Raw genomic sequence first — 20,989 nt, 5'->3', positions numbered from 1 at the left:
AAGCCAACCATTCCGGGTAGGTACATTGCTAAAATGATCGTCTCATGTGGCGTTGTGTAAGATTTTTGGTGATATACGGAGAAAAAAGTAAATGTGCCGTGAAGAAACCACTTCTTAATCTTAACTCTTAAGTTAAAATTTAGGATCATTATTAGATAGCTTATGCACCATTGAATTAGGTTTCATCGCCACACAGCTCACAATATTTATTTGTTATATGCACAAATTTAAAAATTGTTTATCGATAAAACAAGTTTTTCAAAAAATCATTGTCCTAACAAATCTAATAAATCATGAATTTATTATAGAGTGAAATACACTGGCGGCCCTTTAACTTGTCGGTCTATGCTAGTCCGGTCCATGAACTTGCAAACACGAAAAATAAACCCCTGAACTTGTCAATTTGTTCACCGTAGATCCATTTTCCATCCGGCGTGGCCTTCAGGCGATGTGGCAGTGTCAGCCGGCACCGTGTGCGCTCCTCCGCGGCACGGCGCTCGCCCGGGCGCTGGCTCCGCGCGCTCGCCCCCGGCATCTGGAAACAGTTGCTGAAGGTTGCGGAATCCGTCGTGCCAGACGGTGCAGCCACCGCGAGAGAACGTGTAGGCCTGGCAGGAGCAGTTGTTTAGACAAGCCAACTCGCATGCTTTGCTCTGGGCGCCCGCCACGGAGAGCGAATCGTCAGGGAGCTTCATGCCCGGCAGCTCCAGGAAGGCGTCCGTTGACCCGTTGCCCCCGCACTGCAGCGACAGGCTCCGGTGGCACCTGGCGCTCCAGTCGCTGAGGCCCCAGTCCCGGTCCGCCGCCGGAGCGAACCCGGGCGGGCATTGGCACGGCGGCTGGCTCCTCTGGTTGCAGACGCCGAAGGCGACGCAGAGCGCGTAGACGTCGCACTGGACGGTGGGCGCAGCCCAGAAGAACTGCCAGCTCTGGCTACCGGGGACCCAGATGAACTGCTTCGTCTGGCCGGTGAGGTCCAGCACCATGCGCGTGACGGTCGCGTTGTCGTAGAGCACGCTGCTGACGCGCCGGTACGCCGGCGTCTCGACGTACGTCTGGTTGAAGAGCACGTTGTTGACGGCCTCCGGCAGGTTGGCGAACACGCGCCCCGTCCAGACGCCGCTGCGCCAGTAGGCGCGGGAGCCGTTCCAGAGGTAGAAGAACTCGCTGCTGCCATTGCGGTCCACCGGTGCGGGGTCCTCGGCGTTGTGCCACGACGTCAGCGTCTAGTACTCGCCGGTGAGCTTGTCCTCACCGAGCCACGCCTCGGGCACCAGCGTGTCCGTCGGGTGGTCGAAGCTCTGCCATAGCACGTTGGAGGAGTTGCCGCCGTCGAGGAGGACCAGGTTGCCGTTGTCACGCATCACCGCAACGTTCGACCCCGGCGAGGACGACACCGACGAAGACGACGACAGGTTCGACGACCACAGGACGCCTGGCGTGGCAGAGGATGGGCTGAGCCCGACGAGCTCGAGGTTCCCGTCGAAGGAGGACACCCGGAGCTCGGTGGAGGCAACACCGGAACCGGACAGGGGATTGACACGATTGCCGACCCAGATGACGGTATACACGGGCACGTTCTTGTACCAGATGCCGAGGTAGAACCGGCCGGAGCCGCCGGGGCTGAAGAGGCCGAGCTCGAACTTGCCCTGCGCCGAGACCACCGTGTCGATGCCCCGCACGTGTGCCGGCGGGCGAGCGTGGCGGCACCTGCGGGCGAGCGCACGGGTGAGCGTGGCGGCACCTGCGGGCGAGCGTGGCGGCTCCGGCAAGCGCACGCGGCAGCAAGCACGCGAGCGCCATGCCGCGGAGGAGCGCACACGGTGCCGGTGGGCGAGCGTGGCAGCACCGGCGGGCGGCGCAGCGGCTCCGGCAAGCGCATGCGGCAGCGAGCACACGGAGCCAGCGGGCGAGCGCGGTGCCGCGGCTGAGCGCACGCGGTGCCGGCAGGCGAGCATGGCAGGCCCATTGAAACGTGCGGCTCACGTGCTTTGTCCGCCACGCTGGCACTGCCACGTCGCCTAGAGGCCGCGCCGGATGGAAAATGGACCTACGGTGAACAAATTGGCAAGTTCAGGGGCCTATTTTCCGTGTTTGCAAGTTCGTGGACCAGATTGACACAGGCCAATAAGTTAAAGGGCCGCCAGTGTATTTCACTCTTTATTATATCACTACAGTGTCGAAGCCAGAGACAAATGTATCCTAGTCAAACAAGTTTTAAAGATCTCTTTTCTACATAGTTCTCCTAACAACGCATTATTGGCATAAGTCTGAATCCCACACCACACCCAACAACCAAACGCAATCGAGAGCTGATGAATCCACATTTTTTTGTTTTATATCTGTGAAGATACTAGTGTTGCAGTCTACCTCACTCAACCTATTAACCAACATGTATATTATTCTAATAATTACTAGATTCAACAAAACCAGCATTCAGTACCATGCATTGCACAGAACAGCAATGCCCTAGTACTGTACAAAACACAAATTAGTTTCAGTGATTGCAAACTAAACAACTTTATAGAGCAAATCGAAGATGATAAAACTTTATTCAAGCATCGTTTCCACGATTCAAATTATGCCATATCGAAATACCATATGCTGGGACTACGAGTACGTGGTTCTACCAGAAGACCCTAAGCTTTTCTTTGAGAGTTCTTCACTATGTCGCCAACAGCAATCGATCAGGAACACATGCGCACGAAAAAGAACCTTAGTCGAACACCTCTAACGCCTCATACTCCGGGCCAGAGATGGCATCTGCCACGACGGCGGCCGGCGTTAGCTCACCATCCGCCTCCAGGAAGAGTCTCACCAGGTTCTTGGAGTAGCCGCTCACCAGGGCCGTGCCCTCTTGCGCTGCCACCACCGGCGTGGAGGCCTTGGAGGTCCCCACGTTCCAGAACGCCACCTGCGGCGCCGTGAACCCCTCGGCTGCGAACTTGTCGCAGATGCCCTGGTACTCTGTCTTCCACAGGGACGCGGTGCCCGTCCACCCGTCGAAGTCCATGTCGCTCAGCACAAACACCCTCTTCACCATCATGTCCCTGCACAGCCCGCCGGCCACCGCCAGCTGCAGGATCTTGCTAAACACGCCCTGCAAATTCGCACCCTTCTTATGCTTCCCCATGGACTCCACCAGTGGCCGCAGCTTCTCCTTGAGGCTCGTGCCGAGCACCTTGTGCAGCTGGTGCGTCTCGTTGAAGGTGATCACGCGCCCCTTCCACGGCTCCTGGCTCAGCTCAGAGATCAGGAGCCCCAGTGCGATGGCTGCAGAGGCCGCTGTGTCCGTGGCGGCCAAGGTGGCGCCGGAGAGCCCGCACACCGCGATGCAGTTGGCCAGGCGCCCCTCAGCGGCTAGAGAGGCCGCCATGCGACGCCACTGGAGCTCGGCAGCCTCGTCGTGCTCCCCCTTAAGCGCTGCGGCGATCAACTCGTGTGGCAGCACCGCGTCCGCCGGCATCCTGGCGCGACCGGTGCGCACCTCGTCGAAGAAGCCGGCCACGCGGTGCTTGTCGTGCTTCTGGAACACCCCCTTGTACTTGTTCATCGCCAAGGACGCCACCCGCGCGTACGGCAGCTCTTCAAACTTGCACGCGCACATGTACACCTCCGGGAGCTCCAGGGCCTTGCGCAGCGGCACCAGCACCTCGCGGCGGAGCCGGTCACGGACGCGGTAGGCATAGTGCTTGTCCGAGATGTTGAGGTACTCCTGGCTGGACTCGCGCGGGAATATGCGGCGGGCTATGGCCTCGCAGAGCAGGGTCGCACGGTCGTAGGACGAGCGGAGCGACGGGCACCACTTGGCCGCGAGCCCGATCTTGGTGGTGTCGCCCACGCGCAGGTGCTCGACGTCGGACTTCAGCATCTCGGCGAACATCTCAGCCACGCCATCGTAGAGGAAGCGGAAAGCCTCGTCGGACTCGTAGCGCGAGAGCGCCGACCGCGCGAGCTGCGCCTCCTCCTGGCGCTTCGTCTCCTTGGCAGCCTGAAACTCGCGGTCGCTGCGCCGGCGCTTCATGCCGTGGCGGTGTACGTCCTGCTGCTTGCGACGGTCGCCGTCTTCGCCCTTGCGGTCGCCGTGGAGTACGCGGTAGAGGATCTCGGGCAGGTCCTTGAGGCAGCCGAACCTGGCGAAGATGGCCAGGTTCCCGGCGAGCGTCTTGGGATGGCGCGCGTGCATCCAGAGCGCGGCGGCGTAGAAGCCCTCCCTGTCGCCCTTGCCCAGGCCGCGCACGCCGCGGAGGTGGCAGACGAGCCTGAGCGCGGTGCGCGCGTCCCGGGACCAGGCGACGTCGAGGAGTGCCGCCACGTCAGCGGCCGAGGTGGCGCCAGGGACGATCTGGAAGAAGAAGTCGACGCACGGGTCGCCGGACGAGGTGTAGGCCAGCGCCCGACCAGACCGCGACGCCTCCTTGGCCACGCCGCCGTACGGCGCCACGGATGAGTAATCGGAGTCCCGGGAATGTGCAGCAGCAGCGATGTTGGTGTTGAGGGCGGCCACGGGAGGGCCGAGGAGCGCTGCGGAGGTGGGCGGGGCCATGGCGGAGGCGGAGGCGGCGCTAGAGGTGTTTTGGGTACGTGAGATGAATTGAAGAGGAGATGAGACGAGATTGGTGCGTGCGCGGATTTTGCTGGGACGGCGACGAAGATTTTATCGGGGAGAGCCTGGAGGCCGGCCTGGGAAGGGGGTGGCGGTTTCCTAATCGCTTGCTGGCGTGTGCCGCCAGGTAATGAATCTGAACCCTCTGCTGGTTACGTCGGTTCAATCAACGGTCACGATGCACGCTACCCCACCGACTAAACTGCGCCTACGGGTTCTGGTGGGCCACGTCGTACGGCGCAAGGAAACGCGCCGGCGCCGGCGTCCGGTTCTACGTATATAGCAGAGCGATCGAGTCGAGACCCCCAAATCCTCTCGAATCAATCTCGTCGCCTTCCTTTGCTAGCTTCTTCTTCCCGTACTAAATCCTAGCAGAAACAGAAACAGATCCGGACCAATCGGATCGTTCACGCCATGGCCGCCGTCCTCCTCGGCCCTCCCGTCATCCGCGGGGCACGCCCGCCACCACCGCCTGCCACAGCTGCGGAGGCCCCCGCTTCCCACCCGTTCCTCGACCTCCTCGACGCCTGCTTCAACAACGAGGACCCTCTAGCCGGTTCTGATGCCGCCAACGGCGCCAAGGGGCCTCGCATGGCGCGGACGGAGAACAACTCGGCCACCTTCGCGAGTTCCGGCAACCCCTGACTCGACCTCTTCTTCCAGGTCGTCCCCGACACGCCGGCGCAGCGCGTGCGCGAGCTCGTCACCATTGCGTGGGCACACGACCCGCTCACCGCGCTCAAGCTCATCGCGAACCTCCGCGGCGTGCGCGGCACGGGCAAGTCCGACAGGGAGGGCTTCTACGCCGCCGCGCTCTGGATGCACGAGCGCCATCCCAAGACTCGCCTGTAACCTTCCCGCCCTCGCCGAATTCGGCTACCTCAAGGACTTCCCCGAGCTACTCTACCACCTCATCCACGGCGCCGACACAAGCAAGCTCTACAAGGCCAAGGCGGAAACCCAGAAGATTAGACGCAAGGTCGCGGAGGTCCGCGCCGCCAGGCTGGCCGGAAAGAAGCACGCGAGCAGCGAGTCAGGAGCCGTGGTTCCTGCCGCGGCGCCTATGGAGACAGAGGAGGCGGCCGTGGAGAACAAACCGGAGGCGATGGATGTGGCGGCCGCGAAGGAGATCCCCGTGACGAAGGAGGTGCGGAAGGTGGCCAAGCTCGCCGTGCAATCGCTGGAGACGTACTACGGCAATGGCGCCTATCGCTTCCTCTTCGACTGCGTCGCCCAGTTCTTCGCCGACCTCCTCGCCTCCGACGTCGAGCAGCTAGGATCTGGTGGCAGGAAGACGAAGATCAGGCTCGCCGCCAAGTGGTGCCCCACGCCAGGCTCGTCGTTCGACCGAACGACGCTGCTCTGCGAGGCCATCGCGCGCCGCCTCTTCCCGCGCGACTCCAGCCCCGACTACTCTGACCTGTCAGAGGAGCACTACGCCTACCGAGTGCTCCACCGTCTCCGCCGCGAGGTGCTTGTGCCGTTGCGGAAGGTCCTGGTGTTAGATTGATCACCAATAGGCCCAACGGTCTATTGGGCCTTGGTCTCGCGCCCTGATCGGGGGCGCCCAACCCTACATGGTTGGTGGGCCCCCGTCGCACTGCGCTATATAGAGAGGTGGGGGCCGGCGGCTCAAAGCACGAGGTTCGCCGTGAGCCGCAAACCCACCGACAAAACCCTAGACCGATCTACGAGGGCGCGCAGCCAGCGACGGGAAGCTCCGCTGATCCTCGCCGTCGTCACTGCTACGCCCGACCGCACTGCATCGACGTCCGTGCAACCTCTACTTCACCCGTCGCTGCCCGTGTGCTGCCTCCATCACCGAACCCGCGATGGCCAGCACGACCGCGACATCATCTGGAGGCTCAGGTTCATCACCAGCCCCTCTCTCCCCTATCTCCCTCTCGGTGTAGTGTTCTAGGTCTAAATATGCATGTGTTTCATGGTTCTATGAGTTCACCGGTCTAGATCTACTCTAGTTGATCCACAGAACATCAACAATGGTATCGGAGCCATACTAGCATGTAGATCTAGAACGGGTACCGATTAGAAAAAAAAAGTTGATTAGATCCAGTGTGGATCTAAACAGAAAAAGGGGTCACCCGACTTTCGGTTGAACCCTAACTCGATCCGTCGGATCCGAGAAAAGAAGAAGGGCTCGGTTTTCATGCAAAGAACGAACCCTAAAACCCGAAGGTGATTCGGGGAAAAGAAAACAGTGCCGTCTTCACCCTAACCCTAACCCTAATCGTCAAATCGGGCAAAAATCCGAACAAATGAATCAAAGAAAGGGGAAGAGGGTGGCTCGGTCACCTCGCCGTCGAGCACGCCGGCGCGCGGGGGAAAAGAAAAGGAACCGATTTCAAATCAGAAAACCAAACCCTAACCCTAAAAAGGAACCCTAACCCTAAAAAGGAAGCCTACCTGGGCTTCTACCCACCGCCGGCAGCATCGCCACCGCGCGGATAGGAAACCGCGGCGTCGCTCCCGAACGGCGTGCGGGACAGGGCCGAGATCCGCACGGCACCTCGCCAAGCGGTCACGGCAACAGGGCACCACCCTGCGGCCCCTCGACGGCGACGTGCTCAGCCTCGGGCGAGCACGCACACCGGCGAGAGGGCGCTGGACGGTGCCGCCCTTCTTCTCCCTCGGCCACGGTGGACGGCCGCTGCTGCGGATTTCTCCGAGCTGCGCTGGTTGAATGAGAGAGAAGGGGAGGCAGAGAAATGAGGCTAGGGTTTTTCGGGTAGGCGCCGACCGACGAGGTTTTTATCCCTGCGAAATCGACGGACGACCGTCGGATCGCGACGAACGGTGGCGATCAATCGGGCCGGCTTTAGGCCCAGGCGGGAATGGATGCGCGGCCGAATTCCCGGCCCAGGCCCAGGTTGCGGCCTGGGCGCGGGGGAGCGCTGGAGCGCGCGGCTGGGCCGCAAGCCGCTGGGCCGGGTGTGCTGGCTGGCGCGCGCGCGCGAGAAAAGGCCATGGGCCGAATTTTGGTGGGCAGGCCGTGGGCCGCGCGTTTGCTGGCTGGGCCGAAATGGTCAAATGAACAGTAAAGTCACAGTTTTTTGTTTTTCTTATTTTCCAGAAAACAGTTTGACTAATTTGAATTGATTTTTATGATAATTTTTCTGTACAAAATTTATCCAACGATATTTTTTGTTCAGTAAATAGTAAATTTGCTTCTGGAAAATAGGAAAAAGATTATTAAATGTTAAAGTTTCCGCTGCGTATTTAAAGATGTAATTTTCATTATTAAATTCGAACCAACGGGAGAATTTAATTTTGAAAATGGATATGTTTTAAATTGATTATAATATTGTTGTTATTCTGACCAACGTTGATTAATGGCAATATTATAATGTTTTTGTTATACATTAATTCTATTTCTGCCCAACGGTGATGTAGAATTAGTGTAGACAATAATTGTATGTTTTAATTTTGACCAACGTTAAACTAAGGCATGCAATTATTGTTGTTATTTCTTTTCTCACCCTATTTGAATTGTGTTTTCAGGAGGATACAACTTGATGAGTTGTATCAAAGAAATCCCCACTCTAAAAGGTGATAACTATATTGAGTGGAAGAAAAAGATAGACCTGGCCTTTATCCTCGCTGAGGTGGACTGGGTTGTCACCACACCGTGCCCTAAAGAACCTGAGGCACCGGTGAGGGAGACAGATGAGACTGATACTGCATGGCAGAACAGAGAGCGGGATTTTGCTCCCGTAAAGATGTCCTATGACCTTGAGCATAGGAAATGGGTCACTGCCAACAAGAAGTGTCTGGCAGTGATAAAGAACACGATTGAGCCTGCAATTGTGGGCTCAATTCCAGACTGTGACACGGTCACAGAGTACCTAGACAGAATAAAGAGTCAGTTCACTGGCTCTTCAAAGACATATGCAACCCAGCTGATCAAGCAGCTGGTTACAGAAAGGTACTCTGGTGGCGGCAGTGGCATAAGAGAGCACATACTGAGAATGAGCAATCTGGCATCTAAGCTCAAACCAATGGATTTGGCACTCAAGGATGAGTTTCTTATTCATTTGATTTTTGCTTCTTTGCCCAAAGAATTTGACACATTTATTGTTAATTACAACATACAGCCTGAAAAATGGGATTTAGAAAAGCTCATTGCCATGTGTGTGCAGGAGGAGGAAAGAATAAAAGTTTTACAAGGTGGTTCTGTCAACTACCTAAAAGATAAGAAAAAGAACTATAATAACAGTTCTTCCTCCAAATCATCTGGAAAAGGTCCCATGCAACAGTCTCAGAACCAGCAATTTCCAGTGGCTAAAGACCAGTGTCTCCACTGCAAGAAGACAGGACATTATAAAAAGAATTGTCCTGATTTCTTAAAGATGATTATGAAGAATAAAGGTGAGAACATTATTACGTTCGTAAATGAATCCTTGTATGTAAAGTTTTCAAAATCTACTTGGTGGATTGATTCAGGTGCAACTATTCATGTTGCTAATTCATTACAGGGATTCCGTTCGATGAGAACTTTGCAAAGAAGCGAAAGTTTCATTAAAGTAGCAAATGGAGAACAAGCAGATGTCGAAGCCGTTGGTGATCTTCCGCTAGAGCTTGCTGATGGCTTCATAATTATTCTTAGAGATGTTCTTTATGTACCTTCTTTGCAAAGAAATTTGATTAGTGTTTCAAAGTTGGACCATGATGGTTATGATTGCCATTTTGGAAATGGCAAATGTCAGATAATGTTTAATAATAAATGTATTGGTCTTGCCTTCCGACAAGACGAGCTTTATTTGTTATCACTTCGTGAAAATGTTAATTCCATATGTGATGTGAATGAAAATGTATTCTCATCGAACAATGGAAACAGAAAACGAAAGAGAGCTCAAGATGCGTTGTCGAAATTATGGCACTGTCGTTTAGGCCATATTTCGAGGGGGGGAATAGAAAGACTAGTTAAGAATGATATTCTTCCTCCATTAGAGCTCTCAGAGTTAGAACAATGTAGAGATTGCATAAAAGGAAAGTACGTAAAGAAAATTAAGAAAGATGCCAAACGAAGCACAGGAATCCTACAGATTATTCACACAGACATATGTGGTCCTTTTCCTGTGAAAAGTGTGGATGGTTATGATTCATTCATAACATTCACAGACGATTACTCTTGGTTTGGCTATATTTATCCAATTAAAGAGAGAACAGAAGCGTTAGATAAATTTAAAATATTTAAAGTAGAAGTTGAAAATCAGCATGATTTAAAGATTAAGATAGTCAGGTCTGACCGTGGAGGAGAGTACTACGGTCGGCATACCCCATATGGACAAGTTCCTGGACCTTTTGCAAAGTTCTTACAGGAGAATGGTATAGTCGCCCAGTATTCAACACCGGACGAACCTCAGCAGAATGGAGTAGCTGAAAGGCGTAACCGTACCCTGATGGATATGGTGCGTAGTATGATAAGTTACTCCACTTTACCTACGAATCTGTGGATGGAGGCGTTAAAAACCGCCATTCATATTCTCAATAGAGTACCAAGTAAGTCGGTGCCCAAAACACCGTATGAGTTGTGGACAGGAAGAGTACCCTCGCTTAACCACTTGCGTGTGTGGGGGAGCCCTGCTGAGGCTAAAGTTTTTAACCCAAACATTGGGAAGCTAGATCCCAAAACAGTGAGTTGCCATTTCATTGGCTACCCAGAAAAGTCAAAAGGTTTTCGTTTCTACTGTCCTAACAGACATACAAAGTTTGTGGAAACGAGACACGCTGTCTTCCTAGAGGATGAAATGATAAGGGGGAGCATGGTAGCTCGAGAAATTGACCTTGAAGAGAAGCGGATGTTTGCACCCACTCCGATCATTCATGAGCCATTTTTCTCACTACCTGCTGTTGCTGCACCAACAGGAGAAGACACTGTGGTGCCAGCACCTGTTGTTATCCCGCCTGTGGCAACAATGAATGATGATGAGGAACCTGTGGCTCAGGATCCTATAGAACCTATTGCCATACATGAGGGGGAGCAACAACAGCCTCAAACAGAAAATGTGCCAATTGAGGAGGCCCCTAGAAGGTCTCAAAGAGTTAGAAAATCAGCTATTCCTGCTGATTATGAAGTGTACAACACTGAAGAATTTCAAATGGAGGATGATCCCACCTCATTTGAAGAAGCCATGAAAAGTGACCATTCATCAAAGTGGCTTGAGGCCATGGAAGATGAGATGAGATCAATGAATGCAAATAAAGTTTGGGATTTGGAGATAATTCCTAAAGGAGCCAAAACAGTAGGCTGTAAATAGGTCTACAAAACAAAACTTGACTCTCAAGGGAATATAGAGAGATATAAAGCCCGACTTGTGGCAAAAGGCTTTACACAAAGAGAAGGGATTGATTACAATGAGACCTTTTCTCCAGTCTCATGTAAGAATTCCTTCAGAATCATAATGGCATTAGTGGCACATTACGATTTGGAATTACATCAGATGGATGTAAAGACGGCATTTCTCAACGGAGACTTAGAGGAAAATATTTACATGGCACAACCGAAAGGTTTTATCATGGAAGGAAAAGAACGTTTGGGATGCCGCCTAAAGAAATCTATTTATGGATTAAAACAAGCTTCAAGACAGTGGTACTTGAAGTTTGATCAGACAATAAAGAATTTTGGGTTTAGAGATAATGTTGAGGACAATTGTGTCTACGCAAAGTTTAAGAATGGGAAGTTTATCTTCCTTGTCCTGTATGTGGATGATATCTTACTTGCTAGTAGTGATGTCAGTCTACTACTGGAAACAAAGAAGTTTTTGTCCTCAAAATTTGATATGAAAGATCTTGGTGAAGCTTCGTTCGTTCTAGGGATTGAGATTCACCGAGATAGAAGTAAAGGGGTATTAGGACTGTCACAAAAGGCATACATAGAAAAAGTCTTAAAGAAATTTAGTATGCACAAATATAGTCCCTCACCTGCTCCTATAGTCAAGGGCGACAGATATGGGGATTTTCAATGCCCCAGGAACCAATATGAGATCGATCAAATGAAAGTGGTTCCATATGCTTCAGCTGTCGGAAGCTTGCAATATGCTCAAGTATGTACGCGCCCTGACTTGGCATTTGTTACCGGGTTACTTGGCAGATTCCAGAGCAATCCTGGAATAGAACACTGGAAATTGGTAAAGAAAGTCTTGCGTTATTTGCAAGGAACGAAAGGCCTCATGATGACGTATAGAAGATCTGATTCACTCCATATAGTGGGATATTCAGATTCTGATTATGCGGGAGATAATAGAAAATCCACGTCTGGATATGTGTTTACTCTCGCAGGGGGAGCTATTTCATGGAAAAGCTCAAAGCAAACCGTCACTACATCGTCCACAATGTATGCCGAGTTTGTAGCATGTTATGAGGCAACGGGGCAGGTGAACTGGCTAAAGAAGTTCATACCCGGTTTGAAGGTGGTTGACGACATCAATAGACCACTGAGGTTATACTGCGATAATAATGCAGCAGTACAGTATGCTCACAACAATAGGTCAAGTGGTGCTGCCAAACACATTGACATAAAGTATTATGTTGTGAAGGATAAAGTCCGGGATCAAATGATAAGTCTTGAGCATATAAGTACCGAAAAGATGCTCGCGGATCCGCTTACAAAAGGCTTACCACCCAACGTGTTCAGAGAACATGTAGCCGGCATGGGTTTAAGGGAAAGCCTATGATTCCTGGACTATAAAGGGCCCAAAAGTTAAAGTAACTGTTTCAGATTAGAGACGTGCATTGTGGCTGTCAAATCTATCGGCGATTGACCGAGACGATGAAATATGCTCTATGCATCATCTGTGAAGAAATGAGTAAGGTTTAAAGGATTGAAGTTTAAAGTTTAAAGATAAAAGTAATAGTGAGATCAAGGGGGAGAATGTTAGATTGATCTCCTGACCAATAGGCCCAACGGCCTATTGGGCCTTGGTCTCGCGCCCTGATCGGGGGCGCTCAACCCTACATGGTTGGTGGGCCCCCGTCGCACTGCGCTATATAGAGAGGTGGGGGCCGGCGGCTCAAAGCACGAGGTTCGCCGTGAGCCGCAAACCCACCGACAAAACCCTAGACCGATCTACGAGGGCGCGCAGCCAGCGACGGGAAGCTCCGCTGATCCTCGCCGTCGTCACTGCTACGCCCGACCGCACTGCATCGACGTCCGTGCAACCTCTACTTCACCCGTCGCTGCCCGTGTGCTGCCTCCATCACCGAACCCGCGATGGCCAGCACGACCGCGACATCATCTGGAGGCTCAGGTTCATCACCAGCCCCTCTCTCCCCTATCTCCCTCTCGGTGTAGTGTTCTAGGTCTAAATGTGCATGTGTTTCATGGTTCTATGAGTTCACCGGCCTAGATCTACTCTAGTTGATCCACAGAACATCAACACCTGGAGCTCCCGGAGGTGTACATGAGCGCCCAGCGGTGGTCCCAGCTGCCCTACACCCGCGTGGCGTCGGTGGCCATGAGGCGCTACAAGGCCCTGTTCAAGAAGCACGACGAAGCGCGCTTCGACAAGTACCTCGAGGACGTTGAGGCTGGCAAGGCCAAGATCGCGGCTGGCGCGCTCCTGCCCCACGAGATCGCCGCTGCTGCGTTTGGTGGCGAGGCCGACGACGTGTCGGAGCTGCAGTGGCGCCGCATGGTGGAGGACCTCCGCAAGAAGGGGTCTCTAAGCAACTGCATCGCCGTCTGCGACGTCTCGGAGAGCATGCACGGTATGCCGATGGCGGTGTGCGTGGCGCTGGGTCTGCTCATCTCTGAGCTCAGCGAGAAGCCATGGGCGGGCAGGGTGATCACGTTCAGCGAGACTCCCCAGATCCACAAGATTTAGGGCATGACCCTCGTCCCAGAAGTTGAGCTTCATCAAGCGCATGGACTGGGACATGAACACCAACTTCCAAGCGGTCTTCGACCGCATCCTACGCACGGCAGTGGACGGTCGGCTGCCCAAGGAGAAGATGACCAGGACCGTCTCCGTGTTCAGTGACATGGAGTTCGACGAGGCGTCGATCTGCTAGTCCTTGGGAGACGGACTACCAGGCCATCTGCTGCAAGTTCAATGACGCCGGGTACGGCGACGCGGTGCCTCAGATCGTGTTCTGGAACCTGAGGTACTCAAAGTCGACGCCAGTGACGTCAACGCAGCCCGGAGTCGCGATGGTGAGCGGCTTGGTCAAGCTTTTCCTGGAGCACGATGGCGTGGTGAACTCGGAGGCCGTCATGAAGGCAGCGATCGCCGGCGAGGAGTACCAGAAGCTTGCTGTGTTTGATTGATAGGTTAGGGGGTGTTAGGGGGTCATTAGTTAGGAGTCAGGAGTTAAGGACGTAAGTGGATGATGCATGTCTGAATTCTGCGCTCAACCGTGCTACTACTTTGTAATCTGACATGCAGGAACATGGATAGATTTCTTTTGGTACCGAACAGCTTTGGGTTCTCCTTTTACATGTTAATTTCAGTTTCAGTGCAGGCTTGTTTTCTTCATATAATAGGATTTGTTTTCTTCATATAGTAGGATTGATTTATGAAATTTGCGTGCTTCTGTTCGATCGTGTTAAATTGTTCAAACATAATCGCGATCTTTGCTAAGAGCACTAAGAGCCTCACTAATGTTTCTAATTTTCTTTCACTTTGAAAGCAAATCGTAGGGGCTGAGCAACATCATAGAGTCTTGCCCAGGTAAGGTATTGTCCTGTTCGGTTGGTATTAAAGTCGGCTGAAGCTGATTTGTTACGAGAGAAAAATACTAGCTGATATGCTGACTGATAAGTTCAAGCGAACATGCCAATATATTGAGCAATTTTTTTATGCTTTACCGACCCTGCACATAATCGCACATAACGTCCTCTTTGTGCTCCTCGTGACAAGTTTTCACAAACAAATTGTCCATACATTTTCACATAGAACTCAATTATTTCAGAAGTTGAATGACAATTATTGTACACATAATTAATTTGTGCAAAGAAGGTGTAACCAAACACAAGAGTATCAGCCTTACATGATCGTTGCTACATTACTTCCAGAGTGACTCAACCAGAGTTTTGCTTGACTACTCAGCAAAATGTTTCTTCTTCACGTGGACTCTACCACACAAAAAGAATCTTGAACAAGTGCGGGTAGCCGAACGGTTTGATCTGCAAGCTGACACATTTTGCAATGACTGTCCGTATACTAAGGCCCCGTTTGGTTACCCCTCCTAAAAACTTTAGGAGCTAAAACATAGATAAAATTTGTCTAAAGAACCAAATACCCCCTCTTAAAAGCTCCTCAAAACTTTAGGAGAGGCAAAAAAAACTTTAGGAGTTCCACCATCTCCTAAAAGCTCCTAAAGTCCATCCTGGACCTAGGGTACCCCTCCCGACCACACGCTCCCCCACGCCCCCGCACCCACGTCCCGAACGCCGCCGCCCCTGCTCCCTCCCTCCTCCACGCCGGCGCCCACCGGATCTGCCGCCCCCGCTCCCTCGCACCGCCGCACGGGCCGGCCGCGGCGCCCCCGCTCCTCGGCGCGGGCGCCACGATGTCCGCCTTGGAGAGGCCGAGCGCCGGGCCGGTGAGGAAGGCGAGCACGGCATTCGGCACCGGATCCGCTCCAATCTCCACCGTCGTGGCGCGGCAATGTCCGCCGTCGAGGACCTCTTCGGGTGGCCGCCCGTCCACCCCCTCCTCTACCGCCTCCGCGCGACCCACCACCATGTCGTCCACCTCCGGCGGCCGCCCCGACACTCCGTCCGCCGCATTCGTGCGCCCCACCACCCCGTCCTTCCGCCCGCGGGGCCTGAAGGACGAGGCCCTGGTGGGCGGGGCCGGAGACCGAGGTGCCGGTAGCGGGCACCCGTAGCAGCCGCCGTTTGGGCGGAGGCACCCGTCCGCCCCGCCGCACCGCGTCCTGCAGTGCCGGTGACCCTCCCCGCGGTGGGACCAACGCCGGCGGCGGCGGCCGCCATCCCTCATGGAGCTAGTGAGGGGGAGGCTTGAGCGAAGAAGCAAGAGGTGAGGGGGAGGCGGATCCGGGTAGCGTGGGCGTGGATCTAGCGACGACGGCGACGGATTGACGGCGACGTTGCCGGAAGAAGCGGCGGCGGTGGCGGAACGTGTGTGAGGCGTGGCTGCGGCATTTGAGGAGTGGGGAGGAGACTAGAGGGAGAAAGAGTGGCGTGCGGAGCTGAGGGAGAAAGAGAGTAGCGCCAGGGATAACTGGGGAGGGCATCATTGTCCTTTTGTCACTGCATTTATTGCCTTTAGTCAGTTTTAGGAGATAGAACCAAACATTTTTTTTCGAGGTTTTAGAAGGTTGCTAGCTTGGAACCAAAAAAGCCCTAAACAGGTTTGGTTTTGGATTCAAAATTGGTTTGGGTTGTCCAACACAGATGCATTTGGGGAGCAGGGAAGAGCTGCTAAAAACCAATTTTCTGCTGTTCCACCAAATTTTGCAGTCAGGCCCAGTTTAGTTTGCAAAATATTTTGCAAAATTTTTCACATTCCCTGTCACATCGAATCTTTGGACGCATGCATGAAGCATTAAATATAAATAAAAAATAAAATTAATTACACAGTTTAGACGAAATCCACGAGACGAATCTTTTAAGCCTAATTAGACTATGATTAGACACTATTTGCCAAATAACAACGAAAATGCTACGGTACCCATTTTGCCAAAAAAATTAGAACTAAACTGGGCCTCAGTATGGATGTGGAGTTTAGTTTCATTAAAGCCAGTAGTTGATGTTACAGGAGATTTGAAAGTAATGAAGAAGACATTAAATTGTGGTGATGGTATTCGTACCCCTCATGATGGTGAAACTGTTCATAGTAATGAAGAAGACATTAAAGCCAGTAGTTGATGTTACAGGAGATTTGAAAGTAATGAAGAAGACATTAAATTGTGGTGATGGTATTCGCACCCCTCATGATGGTATTTTGCAGTCAGTATGGAATGCTTTGTTGTAATTCAATCTCCTGACACCTATTTTGACTTTACATTTAGTTAGACCGGCAAATATTGGTACATATCTAATATTTTTTGCTTTTATAATTTATTGCGTTGCAACAGGACCCAATATGTTTTGGAATCATACTTTTAGCCTGTTCGCTGGTTGGTTTCTGGACTGATAAGCCCGGCTGGTGCTGGTTTGTTGTGAGAGAAAAATACTATTGACTGGCTGATAACCCTACTTAAAACCAACAAACGAATAGGTTGTTTATATTGTCGTTACTAGACGCGAGTTGTTAACTCGCACGAGCAAAGTTATAAAGTTCATATCATGTCACGTACAAGATGTATAAGATGCGATGGCAATTTGAGAAGTAAAAAATTAGATCCTCAGTACAAAGATGCAAGGGTAGATTAACTATTAAAAAAGCAGGTTTCTAATACGTCTTGGATCAGCGCATGGTTACATTATTGGACGCGAGTTGCTCTAACTTGAAATGAGCACGAGTCATGAATCTAAGTCACACATGACATGTGGAGGTATCTAAGTCACACATGACACGTGGAGGTAGAACATCCATGATATTATATCTATACCTAATAATTTTTTTTTATCAAATCTACATTTACGTTTTTTGTTCTCAGAAAACTCACCTAGCACGTGAAAAGCTTAGCATCATCATGCTTGATCGCATCACCGCTCTTTCGTGCTCCTCTCTCAATTCTTGCTCCGTTCTATCCTGGTAACGCTTTCACGTGAGCAGCAGCACGCAATCTCTCTTAATGTTTCCATTTATTGTTTCATAGAAATTAAGATCGGTCTGATTCGTGATATAATATACTTAAAATTTAAACAGTGCATTAATTAAAAATGAGAGCTATTTGAAAAATGCACTAAAGGCCGACGTTACTGCCCTGCTTCAGCACCTCCCCGCAGATCCGCGCCAGCCTCGTCTACGCCTCGCTCGCGCTGTTGTCGTCTTCCCGCCTCACATCGCCATGGCGTCGTCGCCCTGCGTCGCCCACGCCGCCCTCTCCCCATCCCGCGTCATGGCCGTCGGTCGCCCAGATCATACCGACCGTCGTCGATTTTGTGCTCGACTTTTTATTTATATATATGGTTGGTGGCCTTTATTTTGGACTCGATCTCGAATCTGGATTTGGTTTGGTTGTTGGTGGGTACCAGGTCGTGTCGTGTGCGTGCTGGATTTGATTTTTTGGGAAGAAGGAGATCCCAGGAGATCTGGGTGCTTACTATGTTTTTGAATCCTCTCTTGATATGTCCTATTATTTCCTGCCTTCCAAATTATTGTTAGCTCGCTCGTGTCGGTTTCGCTCGGGAGTCCGTCATGGAAGTGTTTTTTTATTCGATTTAGAGCTCCTTTTCGATTCGATTTGGATTGAACCTTTGGCTGAGAGGGCAGACGAAAAATTACCCCACGAAAAATTAGGCTGAAATTTTGCTTCTTTAGTATTAGGTAGAGATATACTGGCAGCCTCGAGGATGGTACTGTCTTTGAAAGCTAGGCTTTGGCGGGGAGCCCTTTGAATTCATCATAGATGAAGGTGACTGATTTTGACTATTTAGTGAAGTTAGTATTCCAATCATTATAATCATTTAGGAACATCACAGGAACTATGGTCATGGTATCTTTTCCAACATCAGTAGCATATATTTTATATTTGTTTCATTATTCCTCTCAGAAGTATTGAGTCTTACCGCTTGTGATCGGAGGGTCCTGGGTTCGAGTCGCGGTCTCCTCGCATTGCACAGGCGAGGGTAAGGCTGGCCACTGACACCCTTCCCCAGACCCCGCACAGAGCGAGAGCTCTCTGCACTGGGTACGCCCTTTTATTCCTCTCAGAAGTATTGAGTTCTTCCAACATTTCACACTTAAATTCTTGATTCTAGAAATACAGCCACATAATTTGTAAAGTTGTTTTTGCCTATCTATGATATGGTAATTGTGGCTCAGCTATCTGTTACTATTATGTAAAGTTGTTTTATTATGTACTTGTGCCTTTATATTTATTTAATATGTAGATATCTGTTAGTATTATACTGGCTTATTTAACTTCCTCCTTTTATGGTATTTCACTTGCAGAACAGGTAACAGTTGGATTAGATAGCGCAGTGGCAACAATGGTGAAGGGTGAGAACTTGCTAAAGTGACAGTGAAATTTGAGTATGGATTTGGCCACACGGAAGTTAAAAGGCAGTTGACAACGTACCTCCTTGCTCTACATTGATATATGAAGTGGAATTGATGGACTTCACAAAGGTATTGACTAGTCGAACTAGAGTTCATCTTCTCCATCTATCTTGTGTTTCCTCTACTTATTGTGCACTTTGGGTTCTGGTGTGGCAGGAAAAAGAATCATGGGAGATGAGTGCCCATGAAAAGTTAGAGGCTGCAGAGAAATCAAAAGTTGCTGGCAATGACTTATTCAAGATCGGGAAGTTTCAAAGGGCTGCAAACAAGTATAACAAGGTAGTTTAAGTTTTTCCTTCTCATACTTTTGGATCCATTGTCTTCAGAGAGGCAGACTGATTTCTTTGTTCTTAGGCCCTTAATTATGTTAATGAGGATGGACATTTTGAAGATGAACCTGAAAAGTTAATTAAAACTTTGAGAGTATCCTGCTGGTTAAACCATGCAGCATGCTGCCTTAAACTGAAGGATTTTACCCAAGCAATTAGCTTGTGTTCAAAGGTATGTGGAACATGACTTTGATATCACCTGGAGGTACGAGCTGAAGTTTGCTACAAGGTACAAATTTTCTTCTGTCAGGTTTTAGAAATTGAGTCTTGCAATGTGAAGGCTTTGTATCGGATAGCACAAGCTTATGGTGAACTGTATGACCTGGAATTAGCCAAGACAGATGTATTGAAAGCACTGGAATTGGATCCTAACAACAAGTGAGCACAAACCTTTCTTTCCTGTCATATTCTGGTGTAGTAGCATTATATGCAGTTCAATTTTCCATTCTTCATCCCTACGGAGGTGAAGTTACTTCAAGCAAATCTGAAAAAGCTTCAGATGGAGCGTAACAAGGTGGACGCAAAGGTCTATGCAAACAGGTTCGATCGAACAGCAAAAGAATCCGATGTGGTGTCAAAGGTAAACTCTTTCATTTTATGTTTTTCCTAAACTTTACTCTATTGGTACTTTAAATTATTTATTACTTTTTTCTCTATGAGTAGTAGCATCTAAAAGGATAAATTTCTGAAGTAATGTTTGGTCTTAATTGTGAAGCACATGGAAACTCAGTCCTTTGACTTTCTATGCATTTTTAATTCTTGAGCACATTCTACTTTAGCTGCTAGCAGAGCCGTTAGTTTGGTTGCATAGAATTGATGCAGTTTAGTTTCCGTGTGCCACATGTTTCTAGGTGAAAGTGCATATCACTTCTGTAGGTCCATTCTAGTGTAGAATTTATTTATAAATCTCTATGGTGTGATGTTTAAACAGTAGTGCTAACTGCCCAGTTATGCATACGGTACTAGAATTAACCAATTCAGTCTAAAACACAATCTCATTGGTTTCAATTGTGCCATGATACTAGCACTGGTGGTATGCAGGGAGGGAAAGGGAGTGGAAGTTAAAAGATAAATTGATATCCTACTTGCTCTATCTGTGAACATTTTACCATGCTCTCCATTTCCATTTTGATAGGGAACTGAATGGTCAAGCCTGACAGAGAATAACCATTTCAAGAGCTACTAGTTATATTTGACCTCCAATTTCTGTGCTACTCTGACCAGTAGAAGTTTGACTGATTTATTTCTTCAACCTCTTGCAGAAGCGCAAGGTTGAAAATGCAAGTCACAATAAAGAAACAAAGGTCTTTGTACAATCACGTTAACACAAACTGAAACTGAAGCCATTGCTGAATCTGTTTTCCTTTTTCAGAGCGTTGACGCGAAGAAAGCAGAGGAAGTGGTCAAAGAGTTGTAGTAGTAAACTAGTAATATACACCACGATAATGAAGATAACTTAGGTGGTAGCCTTTTTATGAATGAATCAAGAGATGCATAAGAACGCATCAGACTTTTGTATTATATAAGTAATAAAATTCGTCACCGTCTTAGTAATTTGGTGGTCTCTTTTATAATACTATCATTGTGCACTGACATGATCATGCTACAGAAAAGGCTACTCCCCCTCCTGTAAAATAAAAACCTTGATTTTACTTTACATGGTCTTCTTATTTTGACCACTATATTTTTCTACAACATTATTATTAGAATCCTTTAAATTTATTGGATAAGTATTTTCAAGATAACTTGCACGTTTTTAAGAGTATCTCCAAGAGACTCTTTATACTCTTTCTAGAGATTTTGGTGAAAAACTACTCTCCAACGACTTCTCTAAATAGTTATCTAAATATAGCCATCTTCTATTTCGGATTTTTCGTTAGACAAAAATAGAAGACGAG

General features: G+C 50.0%; 2 protein-coding genes and 2 pseudogenes across 9 annotated transcripts; 2 read left to right on the top strand and 2 right to left on the bottom strand.

The window, feature by feature from the left end:
- Window positions 1–407: 407 nt before the first annotated feature.
- Window positions 408–1,958, bottom strand: LOC136453299 (G-type lectin S-receptor-like serine/threonine-protein kinase At2g19130; annotated as a pseudogene).
- A 616-nt stretch (window positions 1,959–2,574) lies between these two features.
- Window positions 2,575–4,616, bottom strand: LOC136476226 (uncharacterized). Its single transcript, XM_066473990.1, has one exon. It carries the CDS (start codon window positions 4,544–4,546, stop codon window positions 2,717–2,719), a length of 1,830 nt encoding a protein of 609 aa, XP_066330087.1. The 5' UTR covers window positions 4,547–4,616; the 3' UTR covers window positions 2,575–2,716.
- Window positions 4,617–4,985: 369 nt separating this feature from the next.
- LOC136476211 (uncharacterized) lies at window positions 4,986–13,892 on the top strand (annotated as a pseudogene).
- Window positions 13,893–17,470: 3,578 nt separating this feature from the next.
- Window positions 17,471–20,652, top strand: LOC136476179 (peptidyl-prolyl cis-trans isomerase FKBP62-like). 8 transcript variants are annotated; one of them, XM_066473949.1, is made up of 8 exons: window positions 17,471–17,669; window positions 18,660–18,831; window positions 18,919–19,041; window positions 19,117–19,263; window positions 19,342–19,469; window positions 19,585–19,671; window positions 20,354–20,395; window positions 20,464–20,652. In XM_066473949.1, exons 2-8 carry the CDS (start codon window positions 18,817–18,819, stop codon window positions 20,549–20,551), a joined length of 630 nt encoding a protein of 209 aa, XP_066330046.1. In that variant the 5' UTR covers window positions 17,471–17,669; window positions 18,660–18,816; the 3' UTR covers window positions 20,552–20,652. The 8 variants fall into 8 exon arrangements, 5 of the variants coding, with proteins under 5 accessions (XP_066330046.1, XP_066330038.1, XP_066330032.1 ...); XM_066473941.1 differs by having other exon boundaries at window positions 18,655–18,831; XM_066473935.1 differs by having other exon boundaries at window positions 17,471–18,115.
- Window positions 20,653–20,989: the final 337 nt, after the last annotated feature.

Source organism: Miscanthus floridulus, chromosome 1 (assembly GCF_019320115.1).
Source record: "Miscanthus floridulus cultivar M001 chromosome 1, ASM1932011v1, whole genome shotgun sequence".
NCBI lineage: Eukaryota > Viridiplantae > Streptophyta > Magnoliopsida > Poales > Poaceae > Miscanthus > Miscanthus floridulus.
This window is presented reverse-complemented; position numbering and strand designations above follow the sequence as displayed.

Bases quoted from the DNA above. Each gene is read 5' to 3' on its own strand.
- LOC136476179 (XM_066473949.1), top strand. The intron at 19,470-19,584 runs GTGAGCACAAAC...AATCTGAAAAAG, and splicing joins GAATTGGATCCTAACAACAA to CTTCAGATGGAGCGTAACAA. The intron at 19,672-20,353 runs GTAAACTCTTTC...AACCTCTTGCAG, and splicing joins AATCCGATGTGGTGTCAAAG to AAGCGCAAGGTTGAAAATGC.
- LOC136476226 (XM_066473990.1), bottom strand. From the start codon at position 4,546: ATGGCCCCGCCCACCTCCGCAGCGCTCCTCGGCCCTCCCGTGGCCGCC.